This window comes from Dermochelys coriacea, chromosome 12, assembly GCF_009764565.3.
Source record: "Dermochelys coriacea isolate rDerCor1 chromosome 12, rDerCor1.pri.v4, whole genome shotgun sequence".
In the NCBI taxonomy this organism is placed as follows: Eukaryota; Metazoa; Chordata; order Testudines; family Dermochelyidae; genus Dermochelys; species Dermochelys coriacea.
Window position 1 is genome coordinate 535640 of NC_050079.1, and position 16697 is coordinate 552336.

General features: G+C 46.0%; 1 protein-coding gene across 1 annotated transcript in view; it reads right to left on the reverse strand.

Moving 5' to 3' along the window:
* Nucleotides 1-15323, reverse strand: part of LOC119841420 (zinc finger protein 383-like) — a 39494-nt gene extending 24171 nt beyond the window's left edge. Inside the window, exons 1-3 of the mRNA XM_043495355.1 lie at nucleotides 15308-15323; nucleotides 12658-12746; nucleotides 11825-11951 (exon numbers count right to left, since the gene is read on the reverse strand). Of these exons, the coding sequence (XP_043351290.1) occupies nucleotides 11825-11951; nucleotides 12658-12729 (199 nt within the window). The 5' untranslated portion in view covers nucleotides 12730-12746; nucleotides 15308-15323. The remainder of the gene's footprint in view (nucleotides 1-11824; nucleotides 11952-12657; nucleotides 12747-15307) is intronic.
* Nucleotides 15324-16697: the final 1374 nt, after the last annotated feature.

The window sequence follows — 16697 nt, forward strand, 5'->3', positions numbered from 1 at the left end:
AATTTTTTCTTATTGCTTTCTGTGCTTGCTAGGTGTAACTCATTTGTGCCTTAGCCTTTCTGATTTTCTCACTACTTACTTGTGCTCTCCTTCTATACTCCTCCACCACATTTTGTCCAGGTTTCCACTTTTTGTAGGATTCCCTTTTGATTTTCAAGTCATTAAAGAGCTAATGTGGTGCTATCTTGTCCTCTTACTAGTCTATCTTTCCCTCACATCAGGTTAGTTTGCAGTTATGATTTTGATATTGCCTCCTTGACAAACTGCCAGGCTCCTGAAGACATTTTTCCCTTAGATTTTCTTCCATAAGATTGTACCTACCAGGTCTCTTAAGTTTGTTGAAGTCTACTTTTTAGAAGTCCTTATTCTGCTGCTCTCACTCCTTTCTTTCCTTAGGATAAAAAAAAAGCTCTCATTTCATGTTCACTATTAGGATATAGATATTCAGGCCTGTCTGTAAAGGCCTATACTCTTAGAATTTAGGTGTATTCTTATCACTTGGCTAGTTAGAGGTATAAAAGAAAGAATCAAAATCACTGTCTGCCAGTGTAAGGTCCTTCTCTTACTCTGACAGTTTGAGGCCCTGTTCTTAGGCTAAGGCCTTTGGCTAAGCAACAGAAGCAGCCATAAGCTCGGAAGCGACAGGTCACCTCCTCACATTCCAAACTAGTCACATTGAAAGAAGGTGCTATTGGGCTGTTGGGATACAATCCTGTCCTGATAACGCCTATTGCCTTCAGAGAAAGGGAAGTGCCTAGAAGATGTAAAAGGAAACTTAGTTTGATAGCATCCTGTCTGGCAAAAACTCACTTATCAATAGCTGGGATGTGAAATCCTCACCTCTGTATTGTTTTGTCATTATAGTTCCCAGTTTGCTATTGTTTGTCTGTACAATCTCTGTCTGGTTCTGTGATTGTTCCTGACTGCAGTACAATTAATTTTGCTGGGTGTAAACTAATTAAGGTGGTGGGATATAATTGGTTACATAATCATGTTACAATATGTTAGGCTTGGTTAGTTAAATTTCAGGAAAATGGATTGGTTAAGGTATAGAGAAGCAGAACTCAAGTTTTACTATATGGTCTGCAGTCAATCAGGAAGTGGGTGGGTGTATGGGGGGAAATGGGAACAAGGAATGGGGAAATTAGAATCATGTTTGGCTAAGGGCAGGAATGGGAACAGGGATACAAGTGTAAGGACCTGTGGTGTCAAAGCTGGGAAGGGGGACACTGAGGAAGGAAACTGGAATCATGCTTGCTGGAAATTCACAATAAACATCAAACTGTTTGCACCTTTGGACTTCACGTATTGTTGCTCTCTGTTCATGCGAGAAGGACCAGGGAAGTAAGTGGGTGAAGGAATAAGCCCCCTAACATTCATTTTCACCCAAATTGCCTTCCACCTTCAGATTTCCTGCCAATTCCTCCCTTCTCACCCTACAGAGATCTGGGATAGCTATCCCCATGGTTATTTCTGCCTCTCTCGAGCAAAAAGATTGTCCCTAGTACACTCCAATAACTTACTGGACATTTTGTGTTTTGCTGTATTACTTTTCCAACAGATACTGGGGTAGTTTTAAATCCCTGTAGCGAGGCAAGACTCACTGGCACAGAACCTCCTGCTGGTTGTCTCAGGAATTAGCTCTTTCCAGCCTTCAGAGCGCCCTCAGCAGGTCGGTGGCTCACCTGCTGCTGGCCCCTATGTCCCTCCCAAACCCCAGTGCCCTTTTACCTTGGGGTCCTGCCCACTGGCAAGGCCCCCACACTCTGGGTTTTCCCTCCCAGGGGAACCCCCAACCCTCTAAACCCACCTTGCCTCAGTGGCTACTGCCAGTCATCATCTAACCCCCACTTACTGGGGCAGACTGCAGTCCATAAAGGCCGCTCATCATTGGCAAGCAGGTTAGGACCTGTTGCTTTTGCCTATCTTCAGGCTGCCCCTCTGCAGCCCCAGTACCTTTTTGAGCTTTTAACAAGGTCTGCAGACTGGAGTTCCCTATGCCCTTCCCCAGCACATCCCTGCTTCAAGTACCTTGCTCCCAGGCAGCTAGCCCTTCCCACTCCAGGATTAGAATGAGACTCCCACAGTTTCTAGCCCACAGCCCTCTTATAAGGGCCAGCTGGGACCCAATTAAGCCAGCCACACCTGTGGTCAGCTACATTGTCAGCTTCCCCTAGCTGTTCTCACTCCTCTCCCCTCAGCCAGAGCCCTCTCCAGGGCTGGTTTTACTATTGGCTCCCCAGGGCTGTTTTAACCCCTTCAGAGCCAAAGCGGGGTGACCACCCCGCTACAGTCCCATTTGACTACCCCAGGTCTTGTGTTTTGGATATTTCTATTACTTGCTTTAGAAATGCGTCATCCACCTTCTCATCCTGATTTCATGATCTATAGTAGACCCTGACCATGAGGTCACCCCTATTTTTTATTCCCGTTATCTTTATCGAGAAAACTCAACTGGTCAGCTTCTCACCCTTTTCTGGATCTGAGAACAAGCATATATATATATTAACATATAATACAGCACCTCCTCTCTTTTTACCCAGCTTCTGCTCTCCTGAATAAGATAGACTCCTCTATACCAGTGGCTCTCAAGCTTTCCAGACTACTGTACCCCTGTGATGGGTTGTGCATACCCCACACTAGGCAGGAAAGGATTAATCCCACATTATGGGCACAGGAAGTCCTGTCCCCTCAGAACCATGCTGGGCATGCTACAACTGCTGTGCTAGTATAAAGGACAGCAACCCAGCTCAGTCTGCACTGACTGCTAAGAAAGAAGGACACCTGGTAGAGGCTCCAGCCCAGAAGCTGTTCTAGCCCTTATCTGCAGGAGCCAGAGATCTCTAGACACAGACTGAAGACCTGCTGCCTACAGCTTAATGTCTGGAGTCAAAGTCCCAGGGAGTTACTTGCTCTGAGGAGCCCAGAGACCCCAACATCATAGACTGCAGTTTCAGGAAACCCAGTAGGAAGTGACCCATGGAGGTAGAGTGAATGATATCTCCCACCCATGTAAGGTCAGCATGTTGTGACTGGATTCCACACTGCCTCTGTTAGGGCTCTGGGCTAGGACCCAGTGAAGTTGGGTGGGCCCGGGTCTTCCCCCCCCCCCCCACAGCTGTCAGTGCAAGTCTGTGGATTCAGGCTGAGAGGATGTCTCCCAGAAGCAGTGCAGTCATAACCATAATGTGCTACTTCCAAGGCTTTGCGTTTTGTAGCGTGATCCCCACAGCTCCACTTCTCTGAAACAGGCCCTGCTGGAGGCAGCATCCCTTTGTATTATGATGGCACTTCAGTCAGTCCAAATGATTTCAGACTACTTGTAAACACCATCTCTTCTGGGGTACTGCAGCCAATAGGTATTTGCAGCAACCCAAGACAGCCTTTTCAGAACAAGACCACATTGCTTTGGCAACTGGAACACAGGATTTACAGATCTCATCAGTCCAGTAGAGCAAAACTGAACTCTAAATTCATTTTGGCAGAGTCATCTGCCCAGCTTTTCCAAAGCCTCCTCGATTTCAATTTCATCTCTCTCTCTCTCTCTCTCTAGCTCCTTGTCTCAGTCTTTTTGCCCTGGATAGCAGCAAACTTAAAGCCCGGTTGGTTTGTACCCTAGTTCCTGTGTCCCAAAAGTGCAGTGCAGTTATGTTCCCATGTTCTGCTTCCCTTGGATCCCAGGCATTACACATTAATGCCCAGTCTGAGACTTCCATTATCCAGTGTGCTTCATTCACATGTGGACTGTTCTTGATTAGTGTATCCATATAAATAGAGACAGGCCTACTGTGACACATGGCCAGCAAGGGTTAAGCCGCTCACAGGCTGACCCAGATTCAACCTTTTGAAACAAGTTAGGGTAATTAGGGCCATTCCATGTTAGTTAGGCTAGAACTTTGAAATGCAAACCTGTATTGTTAGAAAATTAGAGGTGATACTAATTGTATGTGTTTACTTTTATCTTGTTAGATGTTAGCCATGCAAACAGACAGTTCTTGTCTATTACTATAGCTATAGAGTCAGAGATCAAACGGGAATATTAACATTTAGATGAATCTTGAGTGAAATAATGTCATTGTCTGTATATCTCAAGTTTGATAAACTACACCTCTACCCTGATATAACGCAGTCCTCGGGATCCAAAAAAACCTTACCGTGTTACAGGTGAAACCATGTTATATTGAACTTGCTTCGGCCTCGAGCATTTCCGTTAAGTCACTTCCTGCCTCCTGATTGACCCCTCAGAACCCCCGACCCATCCAACCCCCCCCGCTCCTTGTCCCCTGACCGCCCCCTCCTGAGACCCCCCCTTCCTAAACATCCCCAGGACTCCACCTCATACCCAACCCGCCTGACTGCCCCGACCCCTATCCACACCCCCGCCCCCTGACAGGCCCCCAGGGACTCCCATGCTCTATCCAATGACCCTGTTCCCTGACTGCCCTACCCCCAGAATCTCCAAACCATCCAACCCCCCCGCTCCCTGTCCCCCACACCCCCGAAACCCTCCGCCCCTTATCCAACCCATCAGCCCCAGCCCACCACCCTTAACATGCCGCTCAGAGCAGCATGTTTGAGCCAGACAGGCTGATGCGCTGATCTGCTGGAGTGCGGACCCCCACCCCCCAGAGTGCTGCTTTACCGTTATATCTAAATTCATGTTCTATTGGGGCACATTATCTCAAGGTAGAGATGTACCACATGTTAATCCATGTAGTTAATTACCAGTGATGTTAAGGAAATAGAAGGTTTCTTCAAAGGCCTATTGTTCACCCAGGACTGTATAGTCAAGAGGCTGCCAGAAAACTGTATTAAAAACTCTTGGGACCTGATACTTTCATCTCACATCTGCTTGATGCTTTATGCAGGGGAAGCTTGGATCTCCAATCTTACCTGGATCAACCTGGATATGAACATTGGACTATAAACCATGGACTAATTCTGGAAGAACTCTTTGCAACTACAAAGCTCATCATCAAAACTGATCTCAAAACTGTACTCATGTATTTGTGTATATTGATCTTTTAACCAATAGTCCTTTTCTTTTTAAATAAATCTTAGTTTACTTCCAAAGAATTGGCTGTGAGTGTGTATTTGGGTAAGATCTGAAATGTTCATTAACCTGGGAGGTAATGTGACTAGTCCTTTGAGATTGGTAGAATTTTTTTTTTTATATGATTAAGATTTTCAGTAACCCTCATCATATTTGACTTGGGTGTCTGGGTGGAAGCCCCAGACTGGGTTACTACAACGGAACTGTGTTTTGGCTTCTGTGCAACCAGTAAGGTATTGTAGAAGCTGTTTTGTGCTGGCTTGATAAATTTAAGTATTAGAATATCCACCAGCTTTGGGGATTGTCTGCCCCATGCTTTGCAGTTTGCCCTGAGTAACCTGAGTGTGGGACCCTGGTCACACCTATGTTACTTAAAAAGCAATTATGTCCCCATCCCAGAAGAGGGATTAATTCCTTCACACCCAGTGGCTAACAAAGCAAATTGAGGGGGAAGCTGATCCATAAACATTTTTCTTTAAAATAATTACTAAATAAATCCCCATTCTCCAGAGGTTAAAGCAGAGGGCTAGGATAATGAATCACAAAAATCAGAGATGCAAGAGTAAAATTACCTCAAGATGTCAGCTAATCAAGCCTCCAGCCCTGAAGCAGGACCAAGGATACATAGACCATGGCTGACAGGTATTTGTCTAACCCATTCTTAAAAACATCCAGGGATTGGGATTCCACAACCTCTAAGTAATCTATCCCAGTACTTACCTATCCTCACAGTTGGAAAGGTGTTTTTTTTTCCTAATATCCAATCTAAACAACCGTGGCTATAGATTAAGCCAATTACTACTTCTCCTACCCCAGTGCACACGAACAGTTGACCATCCTCTGTACCACAGCCCTTAACATATCTGAGGACTGTTATCAGGTCCTCCCCTCCTCAGTCATCTTTTCTCAAGACTAAACATGACTGATTCTTTCAACCTTTCCTCACAGCTCACATTTGAGGATAGTGAGCTAGCTTTGTGGATGTTGAATTCTCTGAGCAGGGCATGATTGCATTTCTCAAGGGAGAGAAAAGAATGTTGCAGTAATTGAGACAGGAGACTGAGAGCCCGGACAAGAGTCTTAGCTTTGTGGATGGATAGGAAAGGCTGTATCTTAGGGATATTATGCAGAAAGAAAATTCACGATGTAGAAATCAGCTGCATATGAGGCCCTAGAGCAGGGGTGGCCAACCTGAGCCTGAGAAGGAGCCAGAATTTACCAATGTACATTGCCAAAAGAGCCACAGTAATAAATCAGCAGCCCCCTATCAGCTCCCTCTCCCAGTGCCTCCTACCCACCGACAGCACTGCCCATCAGCACCTCCCCCTCCCTCCCCACACCTCCTGATCACCTGTTTCGTGGCATGCAGGATGCTCTGGGGGCAAAGGGTGAGGAGCAAGGGCACTGCAGGCTCAGGGGAGAGGACGGGAAGGGGTGGAGTGGGGGCAGGGCCTGTGGCAGAGCCAGGGGTTATACTGGAAAGTTGGCACCTGTAGCTCCAGCCCCAGAGTCGGTGCCTATACAAGGAGCCGCATATTAACCTCTGAAGAGCCACATGTGGCTCTGGAGCCCCAGCCTGGCCACCCCTGCCCTAGAGAAAGGCCTGTGTTGCAGCCTATGTGCAGTGCACAGACATGAGTTACAGTAAGGGTGGTGGTGTCTGCAATGATAAAGAAAGGGGTTGGGGATGGCTTGGGGGAAATATGAAGAGCTGTGTTGTGACCAGGATCCCAGGGGAGCCAGATGAGGTCACTCAATTAGGGTGAACTGCAAAGAATGGGGCAGGCAATGGTGGATATTCAATACTTAGATTTACCAAGCCAGCACAAAACAGCTTCTATTATATCTCACTGGTTACTCAGAAGTCAACAACACAGTTCCCTTAAAGCAACCCAGCCTCAGGCCTCCACCTAGATACCCAAGTCAAATATGATGAGGATTAATGATGATCTTATTCATCATATAAAAAAGTTCTACCAATCCCAAAGAATCTGATACATAACATCCCAGGTTAATGAATATTCCAGATCTTACCTCAAATACACACTTACAGCCATTTCTTATTAACTGAACTAAACATTTTTTTTTAAAAAAGAGTATAGGTTAAAAGATCAGCATACAAACATGAGTACAATCTTGAAAATCAGATTCATAGGGATGGTGAGCTTTGTAGTTGCAAAAAGTTTTTAGAATTTAGTCCATAGGTTATTGTCCAATATCATATTCAGGGTGTTCCAGCTTAGGACTGGGATCTCAATCCTTATGTTTTAAGCTTCCCCTGAATGAAACCTCAAGCAGATCTGAGATGACAGGATCAGGACCCTAGGGTCTTGTACACAGTTTTCTAGCATCCACTTGACCATACAGTCCTGGGTAAACAATAGGCTTTTGATGTAATCTTCTGTTTCCTAAACCGCACTGGTAATTAACTACATGGATTAACATAAAATAAATTGCTTAATAGATAAGTAGTTATCACAAACTTTAAAGAGACACTGACATTATTTCACCCAAGATTCATCTAAATGTTAATATTTCCCCTTTGATCTCTGAATCAATAGCTATAGTGATCGACAGGAACTGTCTGTTTACATGGCTAGCATCTATAAGTAAACACACACACTTGTATCACTTCTAACAATATAGGTTTGCATTTTAAAGTTCTAGCCTATTTAGCATAGAATGGCCCTAATTACCATTCACATACTTTCTAACATGTCCTTAAAGGTTGGCTCTGGGTTATTTAACCTGCAAGCTGCTTAACCCTTTCCGGCCATGTGTGACACTTTGTATGAGATTCGTTGAAATTATATAACAGCGGTAGCAATAACGAATTGCATGATATTTTAATTAGATGTCACATGTGTTTTGGCCATTTGAGCTGATGGCTAGATGACCATGAGTAGGCGTCAGACAGGCTGAGATTTCAGTTTGGAAAGGAAAGACAGTTCTAGACCAGAGAGTTAGATGCGTCAGTCGCCAGCATAGAGATGGTAGCTGAATTTGTGTTTGTGGATGAGATTCCCAGAGATAAGGTATGATTTATGATTAAGATTTATGTTTAAATTAGCAATTTATTTGAAAATCTCCTTTATTGACACTTGTTTAGCACCTCAATCACCGAGCAGCCCCACCAATTGTCTGGCAGGCTCCCTGCTGCTGACGTACTTCAAACAGTTGGTGTTCTTGTCAGTGACTTTTCCTAGTTGCTCTTCAAAATTCTTTTTTTGGACTGCCTAATTATATTTTTACACTTGACTTGCCAGAATTTATGCTCCTATTTTCCTCAGTGGGGTTTGACTTCCAATTTTAAAGGATGCCTTTTTGCCTCTAATTGCCTTATTTACTCTGCTGTTTCACCTTGGTGATATTGTTTTAATCCTCTTACTGTTTGGGGTTTTTTCCCCTTTGGAGTACACTTATTTTGAGCCTCTATGACGGTGTTTTGAATAAGTTTCCATGCAGCTTGCAGGCATTTCACTTTTGTGAGCGTTCCTTTTAATTTCCATGTCACTAGCTTTCTTTCTTTTGTGTAGTTCCCCTTTCTCAAATTAAATGCTACCATGATGTTCTTCACCTCCCCCCCCGGCCTCCAGGATGTTAAATTTAATTACATTATGGTCTCTATTACAGAGATGGGCAAACTACAGCCTGCGGGCCACTACCGGCCTGTGGGACCATCCTGTCCAGCCCTTGAGCTCCCAGCCGGGGAGGCTAGCCCCTGGCTCCTCCCCTGCTGTCTCTCCTCCCCCGCAGTCTCAGCTCACTATGCCACCAGTGCTCTGGGTGGTGGGGTTGCAAGCTCCTGCTGGGCAGCGCTGCGGCTTGGCTGGCTCCAGGGGCAGTCAGGGGGCGGATATGGGGCAGAGGCCAGGTTGTTTGGGGAGGCACAGCCTTCCCTATCCAGCCGTCTATACAGTTTTGGAACCCCGATGTGGCTTGCAGGCCAAAAACTTTGTCCATCCCTGCTCTATTACCAAGTGGTTCAGCTGCATTCACCTTTTGGATCATATCCTGCATGCCACTTAGGACTAAATCAAGACTTGCCTCTCCCCTTGTGGGTTCCAAGACTAGCTGCTCCAATCATTAATGGTATCTAAAAGCGTTATCTCTGGATTCCATACTGAAGTGACATATACCCAGTAAACATACTTGATATCCCCAATTATTACTGAGTTTTCTATTTTTATAGCCTCTCATCTCTCTAAGCATTTCATAATCACCACCATCATAATCATGGTCAGGTGGTCAGTAACATATTCCTACTGCTATGCACACATACAAAATGGGAAATGACAGCCTAGGAAGGAGTACTGTGGAAAGGGATCTGGGAGACATTGTGGACCACAAGCTAAATATGAGTCAACAGTGTTGCAAAAAAAGCGAACATCATTCTGGGATGTATTAGCAAGAGTGTTGTAAGCAAGACACAAGAAGTAATTCTTCCACTGTCCTCTCCGCTGATTAGGCCTCAAGTAGAGTATTGTGTCCAGTTCTGGGCACCACATTTCAGGAAAGATGTGACCAAATTGAAGAAAGTCCAGAGAAGAGCAACAAAAATGATTAAAGGTCTAGAAAACATGACCTATGAAGGAAGATTTGAAAAATTGGGTTTGTTTAGTCTGGAGAAGAGAAGAATGAGAGGGAACATAAGTTTAAGTACATAAGATTGTTACAAGGAGGAGGGAAAAAAATTGTTGTTCTTAACCTCCGAGGATAGGACAAGAAGCAATGGGCTTAAATTGCAGCAAGGCAGGTTTATGTTGGACATTAGGAAAAACTTTCTAACTGTCAAGGTAGTTAAGCACGAACAAATTGCCTAGGGAGATTGCAGAATCTCCATCATTGGGGATTTTTAAAAGGAGGTTAGACAAACACCTGTCAGGAATGGTCTAGATCAGAGGTCTCAAACTCATGGCCCACGAACCTCTCCAATGTGGCCTGTGGGGCTCCAGTAGTTTTGGCCCCACCTGCCACCCACAGGCAATTTAAAATAGCCTGGGGCCCCGGCAGTGCAGTGCAGCGCAGCGCAGCCGAGCAGCAGCTGCCTGCTCACCCCATGTGTCTGACCCCTCCCACTTCCAGACTAGACCCCTCCCTGCGGCCCCAGGGCAGGGCTATGTTTCCGCGCACTGCCCCAACCCCAAGCGCCCCTGCGGCCAATGGGAAGCTGTGCGGGTGGTGCCTGGGAACAGCATCGTGCAGAGGCCCCCTGGCCCACCCTGTCTTGGGAGCCCCAGGTAAGCGCTACACCCCCGACCCCCCTTCCACAGCCTGCACCACACCCCCTTCCCACCCGCCAAACTCCCTCCCAGAGCCTGCACCCCTCCCCCTCCTTCCTCCCACAGCCCACAACCCCACTCTCTCCTGCAGCCAGCACCCAAACTCCTCCCAGCCTGCACCCCAATCCCCTACCCCAGACCTCCTCCCCCACTCAAACTCGCTCCCAGAGCCTAAGGCAGGTGGGGGGCAGAGTTTTGGGGGATGGGTTCTACGTGGCATGAGTGACATTATTGGCCCGCTGGGAGGATGAGAAGACTGGCACTGGCCCTAAGGTAAATTGAGTTTAAGACCCCTGGTCTAGAGAATACTTAGTGCTGCCATGAGTGCAGGGGACTGTACTAGATGACCTCTCAAGATCCCTTCCAGTCCTATGATTCTATGAACTATAAAAGCAGAGTTAAGGTTGCCTAGTGCTGCCTCATGCCCTTCCAGCATGTGGAGCGTGGTGAAAGTTAGCACATCTGAAAAACAGCAAATTAAGAACTACACACCACACCTGCAAAAGGAAGCTTAAATTCTGTTCCTACTCCCTAATCTTGGAGCTAGCAAATGTGACTGGGAATAGGTCAATAAGAGTGATGCAAAGATTTACCAACTAACCAGGGAAGTGGCAAATTTTCCATCTCTTGAAGTCTTCAACTCAACATTGGATGCTTTTCTGGAAGATATTTTCATCAAAACACAAAAGGTATTCAGCTCACTTCAATGGTAACTGGATGAAACTGTATGGCTTGTATTATACAGAAGGTCAGACTAGATGACTTAATAGTATCTCCTGGCCTTAAAATGTACTGATCAATAGAAGGAAAGACTAAGAACATGCCATTGTTTGTGTTCTGTTCGACAAATTTGAATACCACCACTTATCTCCATGCACTTCAGCTATGCGCACTGTGTCAGCTGTAGCTTTACATGACCAGTGGAGGGAACAGTTGGAGCAGCTTGGTAGAACTGTGACTGTGATACGAAGAGAGGTGCATGTGAATGTTGAAGAACAGGTATTCCTCACATCAGTGCTAAGTGTTGTAGGTTGTGTCAACGAAGGTGCACAAGGGTGTGTTCTTGCCAGGAGGGTTGTCAGCAGTCTGGTGGCATATGTGCTAATGGTTTCCAATGCTCAGTGAGGGTAAGTGAAGGAATCCAGAGTGCAAGGGTAAAGGGGTGGTGACATTCTGAAAGTTAAAGATGGAGAGTGCGCAGTGGACTCAGTATTTGAGTGCAGGCCAGGGGGAGGTAGCTTCTGTTCCCTGCACTGGACCTAACCAAGTTTTGCCTGAGCACAGAGAAGGTGTTGGACTTAGGGTTATCCTGCTCCTGTCCTCTGTTTCCAAAGTGTTGTGTATAGCGGGGAGGGCAAAGTGCTAGTATAAGTGTCATTGGCCTGTTGGAGTGTTGCTGAAACAGGGCACAATTGAGGTTGCATTGAGGGTGTTGTGAACCTCAACTCTTCTTTCCCCTTTTAATAACCGAGGGGACAGGAATCCTTACCCAGCGAGGTCACATTCTCATAGTTCTCCTGCATGACGTCTCTGTAGAGGGCTTTCTGAGTGGGGTCCAGCAGAGCCCATTCTTCTTCGGTGAAATACACAGCCACCTCCTTGAAGGCCATTGGCCCCTGAAAGAGCAACAGCCCCTCACTCAGTACCTGCTGCCTACTGACAACCCCACTACTCAGAGGGGAGGAGGGCCAATCACTTGGAAACTGTGGGAGGCAGGCAGCATAGTTCCACCCACACCCCAATCACATTACAGCAACCAGAAAGCATCAAAGGGAAGGGAGAAAAAGAGCATCCCCACTCCTCCCAGCAGAGAGAGGGGGAAGGAGTCTTCACATTCATCACTCACCTACGAGCCAGAGGCTGATACAGGAGATGGAGCCCCCAGCAGGGTCCAGGGACAATCCCCTGATGCAAATTGCAACACCCTCCTCATTGCCAGCAGCTAGATAGGAGGAGATGGAGTATATTCCCTAGGCCTCACTGGTGGGTACCCCTTTATATCTCACAGCAGCCACTGGCTAGTACTGAAGTCTGGTAAGTTTCCCTAGCCCAGTCCAGGGGAGATGGGGGGTGGTTTCCTGCTTGACTAATTAGGGAATTCCCACCCACAAATCATAGGGGTCTGTTGCTGAGATCCAGGCACCACGGTAAACAAATCTTAGCAGGTTTATCACATCGTGTCCCTCTCCCTTTCTCCACCCTGTATATTTCCTGACCCCTCCAACTTCCAGACTAGACCCCTCAGAAGTGCCCACCTCCTCTGTATTTACTACCCTTCTCCCTCCAAAGAGAATCCACCAGCAACTCCCTGATAATCCCTACCTCAAATGGCTCCACTGCGGCCATTTCCCTTCCCTGGTCCCTGGAAGTACAGAATGAGCTGGAGCAAAACATGGATGTTACGCTGCCGCCTGTTAAGGCAAAAAGGGCAATTGGGAACATGTCAGAACAGGAAATAATTTCACAGCACAATTCCCCCCAGGATCTTTCCCTGCACGTGGATGAACAGAACAATTCAAAACAGTAATGGAGGAGGGGGGGCTTCATCTACCCAGATATCTGTTAGAAAAGGAATTCAACCAAACGCAAAGTGTCCAATAAGTTCTTGGAATGTACAGGGGACACCTGTTTTCTTTGAGAGGATGGAAGCAGTAACTGGAGGATGAAGGAATGAGTTAGGAAACTGAAGGCAGAAAGCAATGTGGGCAAAAGTATGATCGATGTCACGGTTCTATGAGAAGGCAGGCATGAGAGCAGCAGAGTAAGGACAATGGACGTCCAAAAAGCAGACTTCAACCAACGCAGAGAACTGGTAGGTGAGGTCCCATGGGAATAAAAGCTCAGAGGAGAGTTCCGGAGAGCTGGCTGGCAGTTCCTCAGAGACAATATTAAAGGAGCAGCAGCAAAGGATCACAATGTGAAGGAAAGAAGAGTAGGTGGCCAATATGGCTCTACCATAAGTTCTTTCATGACCAGAAATAAAAAGAAATCCTATAAAAAGTGGCATAATAGACCAATTTCTATGGAGGAGTACAAAAGAACTGCACAAGCATGTGGGGACAAAATCAGAAAGATTAACTCACAAAATGAGTTTCACCTTGGAAGTGACACAAAAAAAGGCAATAAGATATGGGTTCTATAAATATATGAGGAGCAAGAGACCGGGGAAGTAAAGTGCAGGTCCTCTACTTACCAGAGAAAAAGAAGAGCTAATAATAGATGGCATCAACAAGACGAAGGTGTTTAATGCCTTTTTACGTTCACTAAAAAAAATGTAATTGTGACCAGATACTTAATTATTTTTAACCAAGAGGGGGAAGGAACAGAAATCACAATGGAGAAATGAAAGGTTGAAAAAATATGTACATAACTTAAATATATTTAAGTCAGCAGGGCCTAATGCAATTCATCCTGGGGTACTTAAGGAATTAGCTGAAGCAATGGTGGAACAGTTAACAATTATCTTTGACAACTGCAGGAGGATGGTGAGGTGCCACAAGACTGGAGAAGGAAAAACATAATACCTGTCTTTAAAAAGGGAAGCAATGAAGATCTGGGGAATAAAGACCAGTCAAGCCTAATTTAGATACCCAGAAAAAAAAATGTATCAATCAATGTATAAGCACCTAGGATAGTAAAGTGATTAGTTTTATAGCCAGCATATATTATCAAACACAAATCATGACAAACCAATCTAATGTCCTGCTTTAACAGAGGTACTGGCCTTTATGGATACAGGAGACACTGCAGACATATATCTTGATTTTAGTAAGGCTTTTGACAGAAGACCCCCTGACATTCTCATCAGCAAACTAAGAAAATCTGGTGTACTTGAAAGTCTGTACTCAAAGAGTAATCATTAATGGTTCACTGACAAACTGGGAGGCTGTATCTAATGTGCTCCCTCAGGAACCAATCCTCGATCTGCTGCTACTCAGTATCTTCCTTAATGACTTGGATAATGGAGTGGAAAGTGTGCTTATTAAATTTTCAGAAGACACCAAGCTGGGAAGAGTTGTAAACATGTTGGAGAACAAGATTCGAATTCAAAATGACCTTTATAAATTAGAGAATTGATCTGAATGAACAAGATGAAATTCAATAAAGGCAAGTGAAAAGTACTACATTTTAGGGAAGGAAAATCCAATGCACGACTACAAACTAGGGACTAACTGGCTAGGGGGCAGTACTACTCAAAAGGATCTGGAGGTTATAGTGGATCACAAATTGAATCTAAGTCAGCCATGTGACTCAATTGTGACAAAGGCTAGTTCAGTACTGGAATAGGTTACCAAGGGAGGTTGTGGAATCGCCACCACTGAAGGTTTTTAAGGACTGGTTGGACAAACATCTCAGTGTTGGGCGCTGGACTAGATGACCTCATGGTTCATTCCAGCCCTACAGTTCTCAGATTCTATTCTGAGGAAATGTTTGGTCATTTTACTGACCTGGCCCATCCGACAAGCACTAAACAACAGAGACATTTTGAAATCCTCCCAGTAACAAAGTTTGGGAACCAAATACAAGACAAGAGCAGAACAAAAGGATTGATTTTTGGGGATTTCTGCTGACATTGTCCCCAGGGCAGCACACTCCCACTGCCAGGGGCACAGGGAGAGTCAGGAATTGGCTTTTCCTCTCCCTGCACCTCACCTTGTTCACTGGAAAGTGAATCTGCCCAGGAATGCTGCAGTAAGTGTGTGTGTGAGCAAGTTAGAGATCTGGGAATCTCTCCCTAATTATTTCCCCACTGCCCCATCAATCTCTCTGTCTTTTTCTCCTTGTGTTTCCAATCTCCTGTCCTGCCCCCTCTGGCAGACAGACAGCCATTACTGGGTGTTCACTCTCCTGTGGCTGGATCTGCTCCTGCAATTGCTAAGGGGAGGAGAGATGTAGGGTGAGGAGGGGCTGTTTGTTCAAAGTCACTTTCATACCCATCCCCAGCAGGTTCCCGGAGGTCTCTATGAATCACCTGGAGTCTCTGCTTCAGATGTTGGTTTGGGCAGAGCCTAGGGCTGGCCCATAGAGCTAATTACAGCTGGAGAAAGTCCTCACCTTGCCTAGATAGAGGAAGAGAAAGATTCACTCTAAGTCACTTCCAAGCCCAGACCCCACCGGGGGAGCAGCAGCTGCTCAGTCTGGGCTCCCAGATCACAACGCAGGCAGCAGTGTCTGACCAAGGAAGCTCAACCCCAATATCCTGAGACGAGAGAGAGACACAGTCAGACAGCGGGCTCTTCCCCCCCGCCCCCCTGCTCCTTTAGTAACAACTGAAACCCCCTCCCCACAGGGACATACCCTGATTTTATTTGCCCCCATGTTAATCTGGAGTCACTCCATGTTCTTCCTTGAAATGTCTCTTGATTAACACTGGTCTCAGTGAGACCAGAAACATGGCTCAGGAGGGATGAGGCCAGAGTCCTTTCCTGCTCCCTCATTCCCTCCCCTTCTTCTGAGGATTCACAGCAACAGTTTTACCTCCAAAACCTGAAATTCCTCCAGTTTTGAAAATGGGGAGAGAAGCAAAGTCTGTCGTGATTTCATAGAAGTATTTGATAAATAGATAGGGAGTTATCAGCAACCTCTGCCAGCCATTCACACGGGGGGGAGCCCTGGGTGATGCTTCTTTAACAGGAGAACGGATGGCATGGAGGAGCCAGATTTTGTAAGAAATTTCCAATTTCCATGGTGACTGGCAGATAATGGCCCATAGGAACCCACTCCAGAGACTACTACCTCTCAGTACTGGGCGAAGCAACCCCTCATGGAGACCATTTGTCATGGGGGTTTGGGATATTGCTGGTGAACATGATGAGGGGAAAGCGAGAGGCTAATATAGTAGCATGGAGATTCTCAGCCACTCTGGGAACAGCCTGGGCAGCAAGGAGCCAGGCTCAGACTGAGCCATCGTCCTGTGCCCACTGAGGAAAAGAAAAGGGTCCAGCCAACTCCGTTCCCCAAACAGGGGGAGGACGTGTATTAAATATGGGGCAAGTCACTTTCATCAGCAAACATTGTAATGAAGACGAAGGGGGAAAGAAATGAGTCTCAAACGAGAGGAGAAAGTTGACCATTTAACTCCCTGCAACCACCAGGATGGAGAATCACTACAACAGGGGTGGGCAAATTATGGCATGTGGGCCGGATCCAGCCCCTCAGGGCTTTGGATCCAGCCCACAGAACTGCCATCCCCATGACGCTGTGGGCCCCACACTGCTCCAAATGCAGCCAGCACCACATGTTAATTTATTATTAATGAGTCATGGAAAAAATCTCAGGGAATATTAAATTAGAAATAGATAACTAGAGAGAAAGGAGGGCAAGTTTTTAGGATATTCTCCTGAAGAAGAGATCTGTGTGTC